The sequence below is a fragment of the Gobius niger genome (genome assembly GCF_951799975.1).
Source record: "Gobius niger genome assembly, chromosome: 3".
NCBI classification, from domain to species: domain Eukaryota; kingdom Metazoa; phylum Chordata; class Actinopteri; order Gobiiformes; family Gobiidae; genus Gobius; species Gobius niger.
Genome location: NC_136854.1, coordinates 17,996,813 through 18,017,694, shown reverse-complemented (window position 1 = coordinate 18,017,694; position 20,882 = coordinate 17,996,813). Strand labels below are relative to the sequence as shown.

Sequence of the window (20,882 nt, the reverse complement as noted above, 5' to 3'; positions counted from 1 at the left end):
AGCAGAAACCAGGGCTTTAGATGTGGTGACTGGAATAGTTGCACTGTCTGATAGTTCTTAAAAATAGTCATGACATGGACAAAATGGCACCATGGGACCTAATATGGCAACTTTTAAAATAGAAATTATGGCATTTATTTTGAAAAGTGTTTAATAGTATTCCAAAATATTAATTGTCATATTTATTGCTCTGTTTTATTGCCTTAATGTTTGGTGCAGCCCTGTGAGGCGACTTCTGTTGTGATATTGGGCTATACAAAACCATTAAACTTAAACTTAATTACATTGCCCAGATGCCTATTGTATCCAGTGCAGGTTAGTGCAGTCAACACTTTCAATATTTCTTATGCTTTGTGTTGATGTTAGTCTCTCTTGGTCCAATTTGGACAATTCATTGCCCATAGTTTCATATAGCTTCAAAACTGCTGGTTTCCGTGTCCTAAATAGACAATTCTCACCATCATCACTGTCTGCCAGGATGGTCACTTTGGCACTGGGGAACTTGGCGCCCACTTGTCCCCCCATGGGCATGCTGAGGGTGACGTTGAAGCTCTCCTCCTCCTCGTACAGGGAGTCGTCGATGATTATAACGCGGCAAAATTTCTCCCTCTCGTCTTTATCGAAGCGCAGCACACTGTTGTGGTCGTCGGGGCGGGTGATGTAGTCAGAGTAGGACAGTACGCTGCTGGGGATCGTGCCCGTGGCTGTGCCTGAAGAAAGATGGCAAGAGAAAACATGTGCTTGAGTGTTCTGCAGCGTCAGGTTATATTTGAAACATTGTCATCTATTGTTAGTATAATATTGTATTTGATAAAGCTGCACAAGCCCATTGTTTGCCACCAATTTGCTGTTTTTTTCTCCAGCAACACTACAGTAACATTTTATTTTATGAAACACCCGATTAAGTTTGGAACGACAAAACACTTTCTTGCCGACTACAAACACACATCTTTCAATTTAAGGATCACTCCGGCCAGTTGTCTCAGCCTTTGAGCCTCCTTCAACATTATGTAAAAGCTCTATCAATATTTAGATTTTTGATTTTTGTTTCTTTGTTTATGTTTTTATTAATTCAGAGTTACACAGTATAGGCAAACCAATGGGAACCTTGAATGTGCTCACAGATACTGATCTAACTCGCTATTTAAGGATTTAAATGAGTTTTCTTTCGTCTAATACCTTGTTGTGTGTGGCAAACCACCATAAGCTCCTGGCTGGCATCTCCGGAGCGACGGACGGGGATCAACAACTCTCCTATGTCCTCTTCAATCTTGTACTCTGCCTGAGGGATGAACACTATAGACTCTGTTGTGAGAAAGCAATTCAGCGGATTAGCACAGAATGACAAATACTTAGCACTAACACTGTGTTGAAACTTACAGCAAGGCTTTATAACATGTTTCTCTCTCATACATGACAGGTGATGAAAGGCCATCATTTACCACACACAAAATGGCTACATTTTAGCAAAACGTAATGTAGTAAGTAATGTATGAAAATAGATGTACCGTGGCTTACAAACATTCTTTTGGACGCCTCAGCTTTGGTATTTTAAGTTTTATCTTTTTAAATAAAGTGTAATTATGGAACAGACCCTTGAGAGAGAAAGACTAGGCTTGTTGGGATTTAGAATTTGGCCTAGAGCGCCGTCTTCTGGCAATAGTGGGAATTACACGTGACCAAAGATTAACATGCACGCTAACAAATCGATGGTTCTACAATGAACACACTGTAGCTCTGTTTTTACAAGCAAAATGTGTTTCCTCAAAAATCATACAGTATTTTTGTTACCATCGCCAGGGTCAATGATCTCCACTGTGGCCTCATCAGGAAACTCCAGCACTGCCATGACCGGATCTGAGAGCTGAATCTTGAAGTTCTCGGATGTCTCGAACTCCTGGTCCGTAAAGATCTTCACCCTCCATGTGGCCGTGGTCTGCCCCGGATTGAACTGAACCTGTTTCTGAGATTTGCCCCTGAAGTCCTTATCTTTCACAGCCGTGCCGTCCTGGGTAGCGATACCTGCAGAAAAGGTAGATGAATAAAAAGGAAAAAAAAGGAATTCTGGAGGCTTTACAATGTCTGTTGGTTAGCTTACATCAACCAAATTTGAGGAATGCCCATTATGCAAGTTACCATACCAAAGTAGGACTTGCTCCCAGCTACTATTGGATGGTTTTGGGAGAAAACCTAAGTGTAGTAATGTGTAGAAGAATTAAGTAACTTGTTAACCATAATAAATCCTTTTCTTAGTGAAGAAAAGGACTAAAAGAAAAATCTATTTCAAATTAACTTTATGAGGGTCTGGAATTGTTTTCTCCATTATCTCGTGACCTTTAATGGCAATTTTGTTTCAATGCTTATAAGTATTGTTGACTTATTTCTTATGTCTACAATATTAGTGCATGACCTGTTCCTTTTTATTTACTTTACAATGCCCAATCCTATACAAAAATAGTCCCGTTGCTAACACATGGTGCGTTATGGGGTGTCAGGGGGGGGTCTAAATGAGCACTATGTTGACATTTCTAGGTGACCTTTACACTGGAAGGTCATATGTGCTTTTAATCAGCGCTCTTTGCTGTGCAGCTGCCAATGGAGCCCTGGACCAACGGCACAACAAAGCAGTCACACTATTCAGGACGCTCTGGGCATAATAGCGGCAATAAATGCGAGAAATTCTTCAGCTTTACAAGAATCAGCTTAGTTTTCAGATGAGGGCAATGTGGATGTTTTATTACATGTCTGGCCTTTCCAGTGTCGCTGTAATGAGAGAATACAGTGCCAGGGGGTAGTTAAATAAGCGGTGAATCTCAGGAACGGTGGCATGCTAATAAGGGTATGATGTTTACCGTCATCATCTTTCACGTAAATGGCTTTGTGTGCAGCTTTTTGGAAAGGATCAAGTAACACATTTTACTGAGATAATAAAAGAAAATAAAGCTGCCATCATAATGTTCAAGAATTTAACGTCATTATGTCACATGGCGGGACCGATAACCCGGTCGTACACACTTACTGACAAACGACGTTTCCCCAAGATAGCCTCTGCGCCTCAGAGTCACCTCCAGAAATTTAGCATCCTCGTCCACCAAGTAGAACTCCCTCTCCAGAGAGATCCACGCCCAGTTGAGGCGGAACGGCTGAGGCTTCAGTTTGTTTCCACCTAGAGACGACAGAGAAGGCACTTAAAGTCTCCTACAATTACAAAAGGAAGGAGAGAGTATGTATTACTGGGGCATATAAACAGTTAGGGCTTAGGCATAAGTGCGTGGACAGGCATTTTAATTTTGGAACAGTAACACGATAAGTTGATACGAGACTTCCCCAAACCAAACAAGCTGAACCAAGAGAAAAGAAGATTAGCTTTGAATTTCCTGTCACTTGTGGCTTATCTTTAACCCAGTGCTGTTTTAGTGTATGCTACAGTTATGTATGGAATAAACTACATTTCTAAAGTGTAGTGTAGACGTACCAAACCAATCACAGTGCAATAATTATAACATACAGGGGCTGACATTATAGGCATAAGCTATTACAAAATGCTGTACAACATGTTTTTGTTTCTTTTACCACCTTTGCTTTTGTTTTACACTCCCGGGTTCTAAGGAAGCTTGGGAGCATTGGTGAATAATGATAGCTCTCAGGAACAGGTACAGGCCCCCAGAATAGATTACATGCTTTATGTTGATACTGACATTATGATGAGGAAAAGTACGACTCTAAAAGCTTTTGTGACTTTAAAACGTGATACAAAGGACGTAAGAACATTTTGACAATTGATAATCGTGTGAAGCCACAGAATAAACGTGTGTGACATGATTCAAAACCACCCCAAGACCGACCCCCAAAAGAATTGCATGCTTGAACACGCAAATTAGTATCTGACGCAAATAAATGTCAGATAGTGGACAGCATCAGCAAATACATACATTTTTGAAAGGAGAATATACTAATTCTCAAACCCACGGTCTAATTTAGGTTGGAACCATCTACGGGACCATCTATAGCTCTCCAAAAGTGACCCGCCACTGATCCACAGCCATAAGTCTTAATCCATACTATCTCATGACTGGTGTAATCCCTCAAACGGAGGCTCAGTTCTGGTCACTGCCCTGACGGAGACACTTACGGAGGTTGGCAGCAAAAACAGCCCTGTGCCTCGTCCTCTCACAGTGGATGAATCTGGGAAACCTGTGACTATAGCAGTAAAATGGGTCACAGGGACTAGGCTTTTTTAGATCAGGGAGGTGAGACAGCCCTGTGGCACTTAGTTGTGCATGAGCGCTCGTCCTGACAACTCCTCCGTTGACCCTACTGCTTAGAATGTGTAGAGGTCACTTGAATGCGGATTTATAGATAAAGTAGTAGCTCCAAGTTTTGAAATAACAACAGGTTTGTTTCAAAATCCGCAATGCCAGTGATGAAATTGGGTCCATTTTATGCTATGTGAGCAAAGAGAATGACAACAATGGGGGGTGAGTTTGGGAAGGGGACGCTTGTACAGCCCATATGTTGTCACCAGGTAGACAAAACTAGCCTCAGCAAGACTAAAGGACACATATAGAACTGAAAGGAAGTGGGCTAATAATACACCATATATGTTGAGTTGGGTTTCGCAATTGTACACCCAGGTAATGTATTCCAACATTTTAAATAAGTAAAGTAAGTTTTAGATTTTCAAAATTGACTGGCTTAAACTGATGGTCTGTAATATTGCAGAATGACAGAGATAGATTGACTTCAAAAGAAAAAACAATCAAGTCCCCTACGGATTGAACCTGAAAGCCATTCCGAGGTTGCACAATTTTCAAACGGTCAAGCCCCCTCCCCCCTCCCTCCTGATTGGACCTGACAGGCCGGTTCACAGGAAAGTTTGTCTCATTGGTCAGAGTGATAGCCCGGGTATTCTAATTGGTGGCTGAAATCAGCGAAAGGAGGGACTTTAGGAACAATATAATTTTTTAATAATACTTCTAACTTAATGTCAAAGTGCAGGACCAGGTTGTCAGTGATACACAATCTATTTAGTTTGTAAAACATTTAAACTTACAGACTATTACTTTAAATTTCCATATAATAGTTAGCAGTAAAAATACTTGCTCATTGTGCTATGACACGATCGGCTGATTAAACAATAAATGAAAACAAACAACTTTTTTACACAGACATAAATACGCACAGTCAAATGTAAAAGTACTTTGGTTGTAAAACTATGCTTTCTCAGAGTACTTCACTTTGACCAACTGTCGATCAGCAGTGGCTAAGGGGGTCACAGCACAGGGCTTAGTCTCAGTATTGGTATTTCTTAACAATGTAATAATACGACTACAAGGCTACCTCAGCTAATTAGGGCAGCACCCAGTGGGCGTGGCTGCTACCCTGTGCCACGCTCAGGTTTCCACCAGTCATGGCTAAAAATACAGGACGTATGTATCATGTCTGTTTCCCATGGCCTAAATTCTCCAGTGTTGATGGACAGCATAGATCACATATTAAACAGAGCCTATACAACAGCTTTATTGAGCAAAAAGCCATAGATAAGATCTTTCATCAGTCTACGCCTCACAACATGAAAGGCCTGGGAGTCAAACCAGTGCAGCCTCTTGTAGAGTTACAAACCTCTGACACAGGACAATGATGGGATAGAGTTTGAGCGAGAGCAGAGAGTGTGCTCTGGCACGCTGCCTGTTTGGAGCTGATAGCACCAACCATTAAGCGTAGTCAGTGACTATCATCAGGGATTATCAGATGGACAGAGCCAAGAGAAAATGCTTTCTACTGTAGGTTTAGACAATGGGCGTCATGTAAAAGGCTTTTATGGGCAAAATCACAATTGCTTTATATTTCTAATTATATTTAAATGTAATTTTTATTCTTTAATTGCTGCATGTTATCAATATCAACTTTTAGAGGGAAGAGCTGTTACCTTTTGGAATAATTTCTTGGATTTACAATTACACAAGCCACTCAAAGCACTACACTATTATTCATTCACTTTCCACACCCAATGGTGACAAGATACTGATGTAGTGAGGAAGAATGGCTATCAATCTGAAATACATCTCTCCACCCACACCACTACCACAAAAAACATATACAATAGGTTAATCCTCCCGCCAGGTGTTTCTGACCATTAGCCTGGCTTCACAGCTGGAGATGAACAGTGACTTACGATCTCACAAACTTAAAGGCATTATCAATTTAACTTTCTCAAATGAACATGCTGTTCAGTTAACTTTTGCTGGGTTCATTGAAACCATGAGTCTACTCCAAAATAAAAAATCATAGCCAAGTTTGAAAGTACAGTATTTGCCTGTGTTTTAAGCCACTATTACAAGTTTCGAGATCACAAGCAGTTTTCTCACATCACGGCCCGGCCTTTGTCGATCTGACTCTCAGTACTGCTTTTCCGCCAAATTCCCATGTAATGTGCAGCAGAGTGACAGCTGTACCTCTCACACCCCCCCAGTCCCCTCTGTGCTGCCCCCACCAACACGATCTTTGTTCAGCGAGGGGCCAAACAACTGACAGCAGGCCTCAGTCTGGGTGGGCCATCTTCAGCAAAATGCCATTATTCCCCCTGCTTCAGCACAGGGCATCCCTCTCTTTCTCCTGCCTCCTTTGTACGGCCTGTCAGACACTAAAGACCTAAGTCGGGCAGCAAGATGCATTCACAATCAAATCGAAATTGTAATTAGAAAACTTGAAATGATTAAATCCCAAAGCTTGCAATGTAATGTCCTCAGCAACTAAAATTTACTGACTCTTTGTATAAAAATGGCAATTACCTAGTATTTGTTCTGAAATGCACATGACTCTATGGTAGTAGAATCTTACAGTATTGTAACGCATTGTTTTTGTAAATCGCAACTAGGCAAGTTTATTTGTAGAGCACAATTCATACACATGGCAATTTAAAGTACTTCATAGTTACAAATTACAAGAGAGCTAGAGATCTACCAACTCTAGTGTTTCCATCCGCTCCAGCTATCACAAGGCCAAACACTTCCCATAACAAGTACGACTCAAAGCAGACCCCAATAAAGAAATCAAAATGGCAGCCATGCCATGATTCTTGCTGCACTTCATGACGGTTTTACAGCACATGCTATATTAGTCTGCCTATCAAACTTAATACATACAGTAGCAGCCTGGGCCAGCTCGCATTACCATTAGCTTTCCAAAGTGGCAATCATCGTAATTCCCGCTGAGATGAAATCTTTTATAGGCCGTCCTTAATTCTGAATGTCCCTGTGAGGGTCAGCTATTCAATGAATTGATGTGATTGACGCAGACTCAAATAGGGGATCATACTCAGAAAGGAGGACTGTACTGTAGTTTTGATGACTACAAGGTTAGAACAAATTACATAATGACTTAAAAACAGAACAGAACCATCCAAACCTCTGTGGTGACACTTAAAGATGACATTTATTTTGTGTATGACCATAACCTTTCATAGCTGTAATGTTGTCAGCATTTAAATACTGCTAGATATTTGATTGTAAGTGATTTGGCTGATTATAAGACAGCATAGTACACATATTCGAGGTCTAGAAGTATGTAAGTGCTGTAGCTACTATCTTTCAGGAGAATCTTTTGATCTCTGAGTTAGATTCATCAAGCTGCCTACTCTTAGCCACAGGATCTGGAAACCAAGCAAAGCACTGATGGGACTATTGGCAATGACTTACAAACCCAAACCAAAACATGCACACAGAAACAAGTTTGACATCATGCACAATACTGTTGATGTGTTTGTGTGAACAAATCAACATGGCAAGTTTAAACAGATAAATATTTGATTTGAGCATGTTATTTCATGCTGTATCTAGGGCACAAAGTCCTAATACCCTTTAAATCAACGTTAAATGAACCAAAATCCACTACTTCTAAACATCTGCTTCTCATCAGCAACTCGGCAAAGCAACAATCAATCGTCAAACACATTCTGCACATACACGCCCACGCACACACTCCTATACGTGATTTTCAAAGCTACAAATAAACACAAACGCGTCATTACTCTGGATTTTCCCCGGTGCGGTGCGCATCCTCAGCACATATCTCCTGCTCCGCATTTACACTGCCCCATACATAGATGCAGGTGGGTGATAGAAGGTCAAGCCGGAGAAAAGACTTTTAACATCATGATGCAAGGACGAGCAACCTTCTAAGAATATCTCATCAAGTAACAAGCATACCCATTATTGTATTTCCCCTATTAATCTTCCCTTGGTATAAATACATAGAGCTGCCTCTCAACTATGCACGCTATTGCATATCCCAGAATCATATCTACACGGGCGATTAATTTAGAGGGGTGTCACTGGATGGGTATAAGATATGCAAAAAGTTTTTTCCCATTTGTTTTTGTTACCCTTCAAAAATAGCATGAGCTTCTGCATACGTTCCAAAAATGTTTGTTGGTCATGCTTCATGATGTGTGCGTATTAATAACTTATCATTCCTTGAGGAGAGTGAGTGGCAGCGCAGTCTGTAAATCAACACATCACAGAGGCAGGGGGCTACTTTCGCAAAGGACGTAGTAAATCTTTATCTGACAGTCCCAAAGTGTCACCACCGCTGGCTTTTACCACATGATGACAAACTGTTAAACAACTTTGTTCCTCTTATCAAAGTGAATACTTCTGATGTGTGTGTGTATCATAGGTTCACATTTTAAGACCTAATTATGTTGTCTGGGCTTTGTAGTCATGAATTCAGTTCATAAATAAGGCTTGTCTTTCAAGTGGCTACTACTCAGGCCAAGGTGCACCTCGCCTCATATGCCAAATATGATCTCCATTATGGCATTGGGTTGTGGCACGATGTACAATATCCCTTTCTCCCTTTGTCTTTTCTGTCAGCGTAGTATTTACTCTCAAGGACAATTAATGAGTTAAAACAAAAACGCAACATGCTACGACACCTGCAGTGGCGCTTATGGCCTTTAGGGGCATGACTTAGTTACTTAGTTCTGCTTTAAAGGGATATTTCAGGATTTTTTACATAGGGCCTCATTTCCTAGTTATCCTGAGTGTTGTTCATTTGGGGATATATATATATATATATATATTAATTCATGCAGTACTTATATTTCAAGAATTCAGTGGTGCTAGGCTAGTGCATGTCTATGGTAACTAGTAGCCTGCATTAAAGACCTCTTCAAAATCATCGTTTAGTCCTCCAAATGTTGCCATATCTGATTTGTAGAAAGCTCCTTTGTGAATTCCATGTGTAGTAATGCCGGCCGCGGGTAAACAAACTACTGTAGATCCGGAAACCTAGCAGATCACTCCGCCGCTGCCTAGCTTACAACCAGGAAGCTGATGCTGATGTTATTTTAAATGCAAAATGGTTTTATTTAAAAAAAAAAAATCATTTTGATTGATTACATTTATATGGGTGGTCTGGTGTTATAAGTGATTTGCCTCAGGTGCACTGTGCTTGGGTGAGACTGTTTTTAATGCAGGCTACTAGTTACCATAGACATGCACTAGCCTAGCACTAGCCTAGCACCACTAAACCCTTCAAATATAAGGACTGCATGAATTAAAAAAATATAGATATTTTTATCTTAAGAAATCAACAACACTCATTTACATTTAAAAACTACATTTGTTTATTGTCTGTTTTTTTTTATTTTATTTTGGTCGGGACAGTTCTTGTTAATGAAGCCAATGAAACTCCCTTGTCCCCCAATCGCACTCTCAAACACACTCTCATTCATCCTGGTCAATTGTACATATTTTTAGTGGTAGGGGAAACCAGAGCACCCGGAGGAAACCTACGCAAACATGGAGCCAACATCCAAACTCCATACAAAAAGGCCTCGTTGGGAATCAGCAAACCAGTGCGCTACCGTGTCGCTCTTTTCAGAATATAGTTACTGTATACTAATCTGCTGTGCTAGTTACTCAACCCTGCATGACCCAAATGACTAAAAAAGTAATGTTGATAGATCTGACGAAAGCCAAACGATGAAAAGAGCAAAACACAAAAGCAGCAACAGAAGTGTAACTCTATGACAGCTCAGCAAAGAGTGGACGACAGCTCTGCCATTTGAGAGCGGATAAGAATAACCGCCGCACTCATACATCATAAAGCCCCCGCCCTGCGTCCCTCCAACCCACATTTATCAAAGCTCAGGATTTAGGCCAGAAACAGAGACAGGGGAGGAAACATAAAGGTCATCGGAGAACCAAGAAACACAGCAAGGTGGACAAAGTAGGATCAGATGTAAAACCTTTTTTTAAGAACCCGACGACCTGAAGGCGCATAGAGGCAAAGATGTAGGACAGGCAGTGAGAACTCGGGTGAGTTTGTAATGGGAGGGGGGTGGCTTCGGGGGGTCACAGAGAGGCCTGAGCTTTCTACAGCGGCTACAGGGGGCTCTCATAGTGGCTCCTGTAGGCAGTAAATCTCCACAGATTGATGACACGTGTGACATGTTAGATCCTAAAACACTGTTAGGAAGTCAGGGATGGAACATGGCACTGTGAGGAGACAGCACAAGCAGAGATGACCACAACATATAGTTTGTTTTCTTTAAGGGTAGTAATGCAGTCGTGTTCACAGAAGTATTATGCTGTAGTTATAGTCGAAGCAGTAGAATAAAAACAGTGAAAGAAGTAACACTACCTCCTAAGCTTCATACTGAAGTAATCAATTTATAAGCAGTTCTCGAGTGAAAACAAAGTCATAAAAGTAGTAATAGCAAGATACAATATATTGGTAGCAGTAGAAGATTTATGATACCATCTCTGAATCATAACACTAAAGCTCATTTTTTGACTGGAACTGAGCTGCTGGTAACATTGTCCTCTGTGGGGAAGTGAAGTGCCCACCCACCAAAGCCCACAGTCCAGCCCCGGCCCGTGGGTTATGGGGCTATCTGACATTGGGTTGGATTTCTGCAGAGCTGGGACTGAGTGGAGAGTGGACTTTGAAAGAAGATCTACTAAAGCCCTGCCTCTCACGTACACACCTGTCTGCACGGGATACCGCTGCACTTCCCCGCACGGCTATGTCTGCGGACACGGAGCCCGCAGTCTCCCAGGAAGTGCATTCCTGTCCCAACTCGGAATGATCACATAACACTCGGAGCGACGGCGTCTAAGATCCCACACCAAAGCTGCTAACATGTAATGGTGTGATTGGACACCAGTATTTGAGCTTTCAGTGTTGCTTCATGTCCTCACGCAAAACATTTTCATTTAAAAAAATGTCAAAATCGATGGTGTTCGATCAATCTTATGCTCTGACTCATTTAGCTTGAGGTTGTTTTTTCTTGGGTCTAAAACTGTCAGAAAAGTCAACAGATGTCTTGACATGTGGCACTTTAAGTCAGAGAGGTCCTTCCCCTTTGGCTCATGCACCACTGATGGACGACAATATAAGGGAGCAGTGGATCCACTTGTAAAAACAAGTATTTATTGCACTGAGAGTTGCTGCAGGCACTATTTGACCTGGTCACTTGCATGTTTTTTCTCTATAAAAAGTCTATAACTAATGCAATGCCTCTCCTTAAATATATTTAGATCTTTTTAAAAAACTTTGTGATGCTACTGCCTAATTGCAATAAGTGCATCAATGAAGAAAATAGAAGTCTCATAAAATAAATCATAATGATGCTTTGCTATCGTCAAGGTTCAGGCTCAGGCTCACACTATTCAAACTCCCTTATTTACATTGCACTAATGAAATCCCAAAACTGAACACGTTTTGGAAAGAAAATTAGGAAAATCCTAGGGCACGTGCCGTCTCTCTCCAGACAGGAATTTAGTGTGACCAGCAGCAGGTCTCCACTCAGACTGCCGACGTGAAACTCAATGTCCACTCCTGACCCCCAACCGAGACACACTTGTTACACCATTACAACATTCAGCTGTGCCACACTGACCACACATATACCATCACTATATATCAAGCCTAACGCCGGGGTTGCAAAAAAAGATCAGGGTGGCTTACAGCTTTTATGATTCATCATGGTCATGGACATGAGTATACATTTAATTTGACTAGTTTGTAACAATTTAATTTTGAGTAGCAGCAAAATTGAGTTAAAAGAGAATGTTCTTTACTTACGCACAAACATTACATAAACCAACCATAGGCCAAAATTACTGTATATTGCTTGCAGTGTTCTCTATGTCTCTACTTTGTATATTTGCTAATAAAATATAATACTCAGCCTATTCTAGACCCACATTTTAGAAAGGATATGTGATTATTGAGTGTGACAGGTATCTTTTAGTGGCTGCAAAGACTTTTAAACAGCTGCCCATTTCAGTGCCTATATTGAGGATTGCTTAAGTTGCATTCATTCAAATACTGTGTCACTCTATAGTGGAGAGGAACTGCAGTGATTGGACTGACAGGCAGTTAATACCCTGAATTGCTATTAATGTTTATCATTAGGCTAACTTCACTACGCTGAATCACTAATAATAGATAGCTTCACATTTAGCTTAGTTTCAAAGAGTTAACCTGAAGCACTAATCTCTATTGCTTCCCACACAAACATCACTTAAATTTAGAAGCACTATCTTGATCTTTGGCCAGATAAGGTGACCATCAGTATGCTCTACCTGCGTGTCCAGGCCTGTCCAGGTTATATAGGACCATCTACCTTTTAAGTCCACTCTGTTACGCCTCCCAGGAGTGGACCACTGGCCTTCGGGGGTTCCCTTGGGTTTTTAGTTGTGTGCTTTTTGAAAGTGACATGTTTTCTGTTCTGATTCACACAACAACAATGTGCATGTCATTGGTGTATGTATGTAAACCGAGACTTGTTTGTAGTATGCAAAAGACCACCTGGTTAAATGTGTATTGTAATACAAAATAGGGTAAAAAATAGTGCTGCTTTTATGTTTTAGAACAACATATCTGAAAGCAGTAAACTGTTTCCCTCGTGATTTCAATCTAGTAGAAAAGGAATCAATAACTCTATAAGCTGAGTCCATATTTTGTCGCACATGTCCACATAAAACTCTGGGTCACTCTAAGCACACGATAAAAGGAGACATCTAACAGCTCTGGGAAATGCCCTAAAGGAACGGACTCTATTGTCTGTTGACAATAAATCCGTGAGGATGTCATAGTCACATCTTTTCCACTTTTACCGACCCATAGTAAGTGTTTGGCCTAAGTGCCCTTTGACTCTGTGATGAGATTGGTGTTTTGTCGGCCTATGTCTGTCGTGGCCAGCTGCCCACAGTCTTAGTAATGTGAACACAGGGACAAACACCTGGAAGTATAGAAATCAAGTTTGGAAATATAATCATTCCTACCTTGATCTTGCACGGTGAAGTAGAAGATATCACTCGTAGCATTGCTCCCATCCCGCAGCACGTAACAGATTTTCATGTCATTGATATCAGCTGTTGGTATGACAAAAATAGGCAAACTCAGTGTTAGTTAACAACAAGGTAAGCTAACTGACACCAGCCATTTTTACACAGTCTTAATTTCATCCCTACGGCTGCAGTTTAACTGTTAGGGTCACAGCAGTAATCTGAGGGCTTTCAGTTAGTCCACTCTAATCACTTAAGACCAGCCATGGTATTTTAAACATGCTCATTTGACACAACTATTTAAACATGCTAACCGTGTATAGTAGTAAGTAAATAGCATAAGTAAATAAACAGTTTATCAAAAAATGCTTCATCCAAAAATAATGCCATGAACTCACCCTGCGTGAAGCTCTTGATGCTGTCGTTGCCCAGTTCGGTGTTGATGAGGAAGCCATAAAGAGGTGCCTCTGAGATGATGTACTTCAGAACCTTCTGGTTGCTGTCCCGGTCCTCGGATCGAAGGACCTTTCCCGTAATCAAGAAACCAATGTGTCCTGTTTGGAGAACTTTGAGTGAAGCGGCAGCCTTGTTGACCACTATCTGGGGAACACCATTGTCCACTGTGTTAATGAGAATGGTCATCATCTGGGGCTTGCGTGTCTCATACACCGTATCAGGGAAGACGTAAAAGTCATTATGGGTTCCATCGGTGACGGTGAAGGAGAAGCTGTCGTCATTAGTTTCTGTGCCATCATGCTTGTAGCTAATCAGATTTTCATTAAGGTCCTGCTTGGTAAAGGAAATTATTGGCAGGGTATTGTTGAAAAGCAACTGTCCGTGCACTGGCACTTGAGTCACTATAAAACGCAAAAACTTGTCGGGAGTGTCCCTGTCTTCGGCCGTTAGCTCGAATGGAGTGATGAGCTTGGTTTGTCCCTCTTCAACAAACAGTTTATTAATGGTCAGAACGGGCTTCTTGTTGTCCACATCAGTAATTGATACTCTAAAGGTACGGAACACAGGATTGTACCCATCTGTGACCTCGAACTCAAAGCTGTCCATTTTCATCTCATCATCAGAAGTGTGGATGTAATAGATTTTGTTTCCGGCAAGCTGCAGTTGAGTAAAGGTGGATATAGGCACACCAGGGTGGTCAGTGCTCTCAAGATGGCCTCTGCTTGGTGCTCTAGTTATGCTAAAGGTGAGGAATTCATCGGGACTGTTGATGTCGGTGGTGCTGAGAAGGTCAGTGGTTAGAGTAACTTTACCTCCTTCTTTGAGGGTCACACCTTTGTTAATAACATCAGGGAAGACCATGTCAATGCCCCCAATGTTGATGTAAAAATAGCGGTCGATCAGAGGATTAATGCCATCAGTTACGTCAAACTTGAGGAGATCGCGGATGCCTTCTTGACCAGTGTGTACGTACTGGATGAGCTGCTTGTCAACTTCGTCCTGTGTGAAATTCATGCCCAGTGTAATATTGCCAACAACGTCTCCCAGTGCAGTGATACGTTGAAGATAACCTTGACCAGGACCATAGCGCACACTATAAGTCAGATCTTTGTCCTCTGAGTCAAGATCGGTGGCTTTCAAATATCTGTTATTGATTACTTTAGTTTCTCCAATTTCAACATCAAGTCCATCATTGATAGCCATCCTAGGAGTCTCATCATCCACAGGAATAACCATGATAGGAACTGTTTTTTCAACTGTGTGTTTTCCATCTGAAAGCTTGATAACAAAGCTGTCCTCTTTGGTTTCAGAATCATCATGTTCATAAACAATGTTGGAAGCCTCTTTGATTTGCTCAAGGTCAAATGTCACCACTGGAATGGTGCCAGTGCTGAGCTGTTGCACAATGGCGCCATGCTTTGGATTTTTTATGATTTCAAAGTGCAACTCATCACCAGGTATGTCCACATCAGCAGCATTTAGAATGGGTGTGTCAATTACTAAGCTCATGCCCTCCATCACCAAAAACTCCCGAACAAAAATTTCAGGTTTCTCATCATTGGCAGGAATGATAACAATAGGGAAAAAGTGGCGCTCTGAGAAATTAATGCCATCTGAGCAGCGGAAAGTAAAGCGGTCTTCTGTAGGCTCCACGCCTTTATGGATGCTTTGCACGTAGTAGATATGGCCATGGGTAATGTCTTTGATGTCAAAGGCTGTGATAGCAGTGCCTGATCTGGACTTCTCAGAGCCTGCAGCCGGGGAGATGTTCTCCACATAACCAGAAGATGGTTGAACAATAATAGTGCACAGGATATCGTCATTGTCAGTATCAACATCTTCAGTTTGAATATGGTCAAGTGTTATGACATTCTTCTCCCCTTCCACCACAACAAACTGCTCTCCTACACTGACAATCGGTGAAATGCTGTCTACTGGAAGAATAGTGACATGGACAGTTACCCCTTGAACCTTGTTCCCCCCAACAACCCACTGATCTGACATGTCGGACAAGGTAAGATTAAAAGAGTCATATTCTTTTATTGGTCCTATTTCTCCAGATGTGTGAGCATACACTACAAGTCCATTGATGATATCTGCCTGTGTGAATCGTTCAGTGGGAGCACCATTTACAAGAATCTCACCAAGTCTTGGTGGTTCTTCTACAATGAAAGTGAGCATGAGGTCATCTGTGTCCTCATCCCGGCCTTGGATCACATTGCTTGTGATCTCAGCTGCCCCATTCTCTAAAACATCAAGTGAGGCCCCAAGAAGGCCCGCAGGAAGCATAATTGTGGGTACCTCATCATCTACTGGATCAATTGTGATCTTAATTGTGATTGGAACCTCGTGGAATCCGTCACTGACATCGATCTTGATGCTATCACTGACAGATTCGTCACCACCATGGATGTAAGTAAGGCGGCCACTCGCTATATCTTCCAGCACAAACGTCTCCCCACTGGTCATATCAATTCCAAAATACTGAAACTTGCCATGCTGAGGAACCTGAATCACAGTGAAGACAATGTTATCATCATCTGTATCAGTGTCGGTGGCATGTAGCTCCTTTTTAGTAAGCACAAATGAGCTCCTTTCCATTACGATGAAACCTGTATTGATGATTAGTGGTGGTTTGTTGTCCACAGGTTGAAGGAAAATAGTGAATAGGCCGTCTGCTGTGTTCCCAGCTGTATCCTCAACAATAAAGGCACACTGGGCTACTTTTGGAGTGATCCCGAGCTCCTGGTCAGGTGGCTTGTAGGTAACTTTGTGGTGGTTAACCTGAGCCTGTGTGAACTCTGTAATTACAATGTCCGTATTGTCAGTCAGGACAATTTCACCTAAGGCGGCCGGATTGTTCTCATCAGTGTCCGTTGGCGGCTTAACAATGGTGTATTTGAGATCCCTGTCATCCGAATCTAAATCAGTATAGCACAGGAATTTATTTTTGAATTGTGTCAGCTCATACTCTTGGACGGTCATGTGGAGAGTAGTTCCCCGACAAAGCTCAGGGGATATGTCGTCCACAGGGTGAATTTTAATTGTGAAAATGTTCTCTCCTGATTGATTAGGAGGGTCGTTGTCATCTTGCACACGGAACGCAAACTGGTCGATTACAGTGGTGGTGCTGTGAGGGCCAATGTGGCGGTAAAAGAGCTTCCCATCAAGAATGTCTTGCTGGAACCATTCGGTGACCACTTGCTCGAACATCTCATCTGTTTCACTGAATTTCCAGAGAGATGGGTCGGAGGGCGGCTCAATTTGCCTTAGCAGGAGCTCACCTACAGTTGAATAGGGCGCTTCTAAAATGAACTTAATTGTAGAGTCTTCAGAATCAATATCAGAGGCACTCAAGATGAAGGGGGAGATTTGCATGACTTCATTTTTGAACAAGACAAGACCGGTGTTAGCATTGATGATTGGGGGCTCGTCGTCAGTTGGGGCAATTGTTATAGGGAACAAAAATTCAACTTCGTTACTGCCGTCAGTCATTCTAAAGATAATGTTGTCACTGTATGTATCGCTGCCATCATGCTGGTACACCACAATACCCGCGTTTAAATCAGCTGGCGTGAAAAACTTCCTACGACTCCCAAGCACGGAGAGCTCCCCATGCTTTAGGCCATCAACAACAGTAATTCGAACATCCTCCAAGTTGTCCTCATCACTGATCTCCAAATTCTGTGAGCTGGAGAGTGGACGGGACTGCCCTTCAAATAATAGCTGCCCGGTGTTTCTGGTAGCTACAGGAGCCAAGGTATTCATAGGCTTTACCACAATCATAAAAGCAAATGGATCGGAAACAGCGCCGTCTGTGTCTACAATTTCAAACTCAAGCTGGAAGATTCTCTCCACATCAGAGTCCTCTGAAGGTGGCTTATAGGCTATTTTGAGATCTTTGATGTCTCTCTGGTAAAAGGAGGTGATAGGGAGGTTTTGGTCATCAGTGCTGATAATGTAACCCTGCTGCGGGTTCAGAGGTGAGGTTATATTAAAGATTAATTCATCTGCATCGGACTCTACATCTTCAGCTGCCAACATGTCACTAGTGATAGCTGTCATTACAAACTGATCAACCTCCATCATCATCATAGATACAAAACTGGGCTTAGGAGCACTATTCTCTGCACCTTCTCTAATTCTAACCATCATCTGGAAATGTTCTTGCATAAGAGTGTTACCATCATTGTCCTGCAACTCTATCATCATTGGAATAAAGTCTCTGTTTGGTGATTTGGTCGTGGCTGTATGTTTATACACAATGCCCATTTTCACAAACTCATCACAGTCAATCATTTGACCATTTGCGGGGTTGTTCAAAAGAGTGCCATACCTGGGAAGACCTCCAGCGCCGACCAGACTGGTAATCTTACACTGAGTAACGTCATCCTCATAGGAGAACTCCAGGCCTTTTTTGTCAATGGTGTTACTCTCACCATTGAGCTTTTCTACATTTATGGGCATATTCCTGGTCAGGATTTCAAGCTGCTGAAAGACCACCTCCACCTCGAGCATGAAGGGGATAATCACGGTGTCTGTCTGGGAGTCATAACGGAGCTGCAGTTTGACACGGTCCTTGCTTGGGCTCCGGGATCCAAAGTGAGTGTATTTGACTTCATCTGGTCCAAAAGAGCAGGGGAACTTCTTAGGTGTGAGCATCCCAGGTTTCTGAGCCAGAGGGTCATTATCCAAAACTGTGATGTGACAGCGGTCTTCAGGCTCCACTTCTGTCACCAGGTCATTGAGAGGGTCCAAAAACACAGAGCGTCCCAAAGGAACCCTGATCCCATTATTTGCAACAATGATAGTGTCTTCATTAGGTCCAGTTCTATGCTGATACAGGTGAGTTCTCTCAAATGGCTCTGCACCTACTGCAACTATGGACAAGATAAACATAAGAAGCAGAAGAGACTGCTTAGATTTTTGCAGACAACCAGCCATGTCCACTGCTAGTTGTCCTGCAATTAAAAATGGATCAGTCAGTGGTAAGCTCCGTGTTTGACAAAAGAATAAAACAGCAAAAAAAGTCTGTGATGATCTGGCCCTCTCCCTGTGCTCCTCTCTCTCTTTTGCTGTGGCCTCACAGGCACACGAGTGTGGTAAATGCTACAGGGCTTTGCAGGTAATAATGAAACAGTAGACACTGACAGGCTTTGACTCCTCCTTCTGTCAGCACGGGGAGGGAGCCTCCAGCCCCCATTGCTAATTTAAGACAAGCCATTGGACAGTACTGTGGGGGAGCCCCATGTAGCAGACACCATTCTCCCCTACTAACACAGAACAACTGTGAGACAGGAACCACATTTGTTGTGTATTCTAAAACATTATTCTTAGAACTTTGTTAAACATACATAAAAACTGTTGTTAACCAGCCATACCCTTTTCATTCTACAAGGGCAGTAAGTGTTGTTGCTCCTCAAAGTTTTGTTGTGCTACATATTTATTTTAAATACAAAGCCTGCAGGCTACAGACAGAACTTTCTACAAAAATCTTAAGTTTGTTTGTTTGTTTGTTTGTTAACTTTATTGTCCCCGTAGGGAAATTTGTCCTCTGCATTTAACCCATCCTTCGATGCCGCTGGGGCAACCCGTAAGGAGCAGTGGTCGACGGCAGTGCCGCGCCCGGGGACCCATCTCCAGATGTGGAGCCCGGCTGATGGTCAGAATCACCTGGCTGGAGGATTCACCTATTGCACATGTTTTTAGTGGTAGGGGAAACCGGAGTACCCGGAGGAAACCTACGCAGACACGGGGAGAACATGCAAACTCCACACAGAAAGGCCCCGTCCTTGGTGGGAGTCGAACCCGGGACCTTCTAGCTGTGAAGCGGAGGCGCTAACCGCTGCGCTACCGTGCCGCCGTGAAGTGAAGAATAAATCAATGAAAACAAAAAAGGAATAAAAAAAAACTGCTTTAATTTTATTGTGGCATTCGAGCGTGACCAAAAAAGTATATCTTTCATTTTAAATCATGGAAACCTGTAAGCATTCACAGCCTTCAGCACATGTCAATGAGCTGATTTATTGGGGTGGTGGTTTGCTTTCGCAGCAGTAGGTGGCTGAGGTCAGGGGGCATGAGGAGACCTGAGCACAGTGTGACAGTGAGGGACAATGAGCTGCCATCAGCTATGGGACTGGTGCATTACAGGCACTCACTGTGCTAAAATACAGCAAAAGTCTCATACATAGAAGTCCTTTGAATTAAGTGAGTTGGATTTGTATAAAACTGAAAAAAAACAAAACACTATTGTCATATTGCAGCAAATATTACTCAGATAAAAATAAGCAGTTGTCTTATTTCAAGGCAAAGTCTACTCATAAGGTCATTTGGTCTTTGTCCCTTGTGACCAAATATGAATTAAATGATGAATTCATTGAAATCCTTTTTTTTATTTTTAAGTTTGCCTCTTACTTATTGTCATTATTTATGTTCAAATAAATTGTTCAAAAACTGTGGTAAAGAAGGTTGCATGTCCCTCTCATATTTCCAACCACAACACGGGTGTATCCAGCACTTCAGTGAGAAAGTGAGAATGTGGACTCAATATGCACCACAAGGTCAAGTTAAGATAAAAATACCTGGTTGCCATTTATGGATCCTCTTTTAAAGTCTGGCTTGTCACTCGATAAAGCGATCTATGCAACATATATTCTTCACTTTCATGTTGACACATCCTTAATGACAACTTTGTACTGTGTTATAAGTCAAATTTATCTTATTTTTACTTTCCAACTTAAAAAAAGAAATTTGACAAGAGTGCATAGTTGAGTCCCAGACAATGATGGGCATGTGACTGAAGTTACGACTTTAAGAAAGTGCCATAGGGAAATAATGCTTAGAGGAACACGTTGCAAACCACCCAGTAACCTCCTTTAGTGTGGGTCAAATAGTCAGAATGCCATTTAGATCCGAGCATTCTGTATCACACTTTTCATTGCATCCTCTAAATAAACCCTGCGCGCGTCATTTGGCCTGCCCAGGGAAGTAACTATAGACACAAACACCAACCTTTTTATACTCAGCTCCTCAAGTATTTCTTAGACATTCTTCCCGTGCTGGGAAATATCACAACCTTAAGATCAGTGACTGGTATACAAATATGAAATCTCCTTAGAGCACTTT

The 20,882-nt window shown here is 42.0% G+C and overlaps 1 protein-coding gene across 1 annotated transcript in view; it reads right to left on the bottom strand.

Moving 5' to 3' along the window:
• The window catches only part of frem3 (Fras1 related extracellular matrix 3), a gene marked incomplete at its 5' end in the record, with an annotated part of 30,022 nt that extends 11,321 nt beyond the window's left edge, over positions 1-18,701 (bottom strand). Inside the window, 6 exons of the mRNA XM_079552674.1 lie at positions 459-710; positions 1,180-1,305; positions 1,792-2,022; positions 3,020-3,166; positions 13,299-13,388; positions 13,700-18,701. Of these exons, the coding sequence (XP_079408800.1) occupies positions 459-710; positions 1,180-1,305; positions 1,792-2,022; positions 3,020-3,166; positions 13,299-13,388; positions 13,700-18,701 (5,848 nt within the window). The remainder of the gene's footprint in view (positions 1-458; positions 711-1,179; positions 1,306-1,791; positions 2,023-3,019; positions 3,167-13,298; positions 13,389-13,699) is intronic.
• Positions 18,702-20,882: the final 2,181 nt, after the last annotated feature.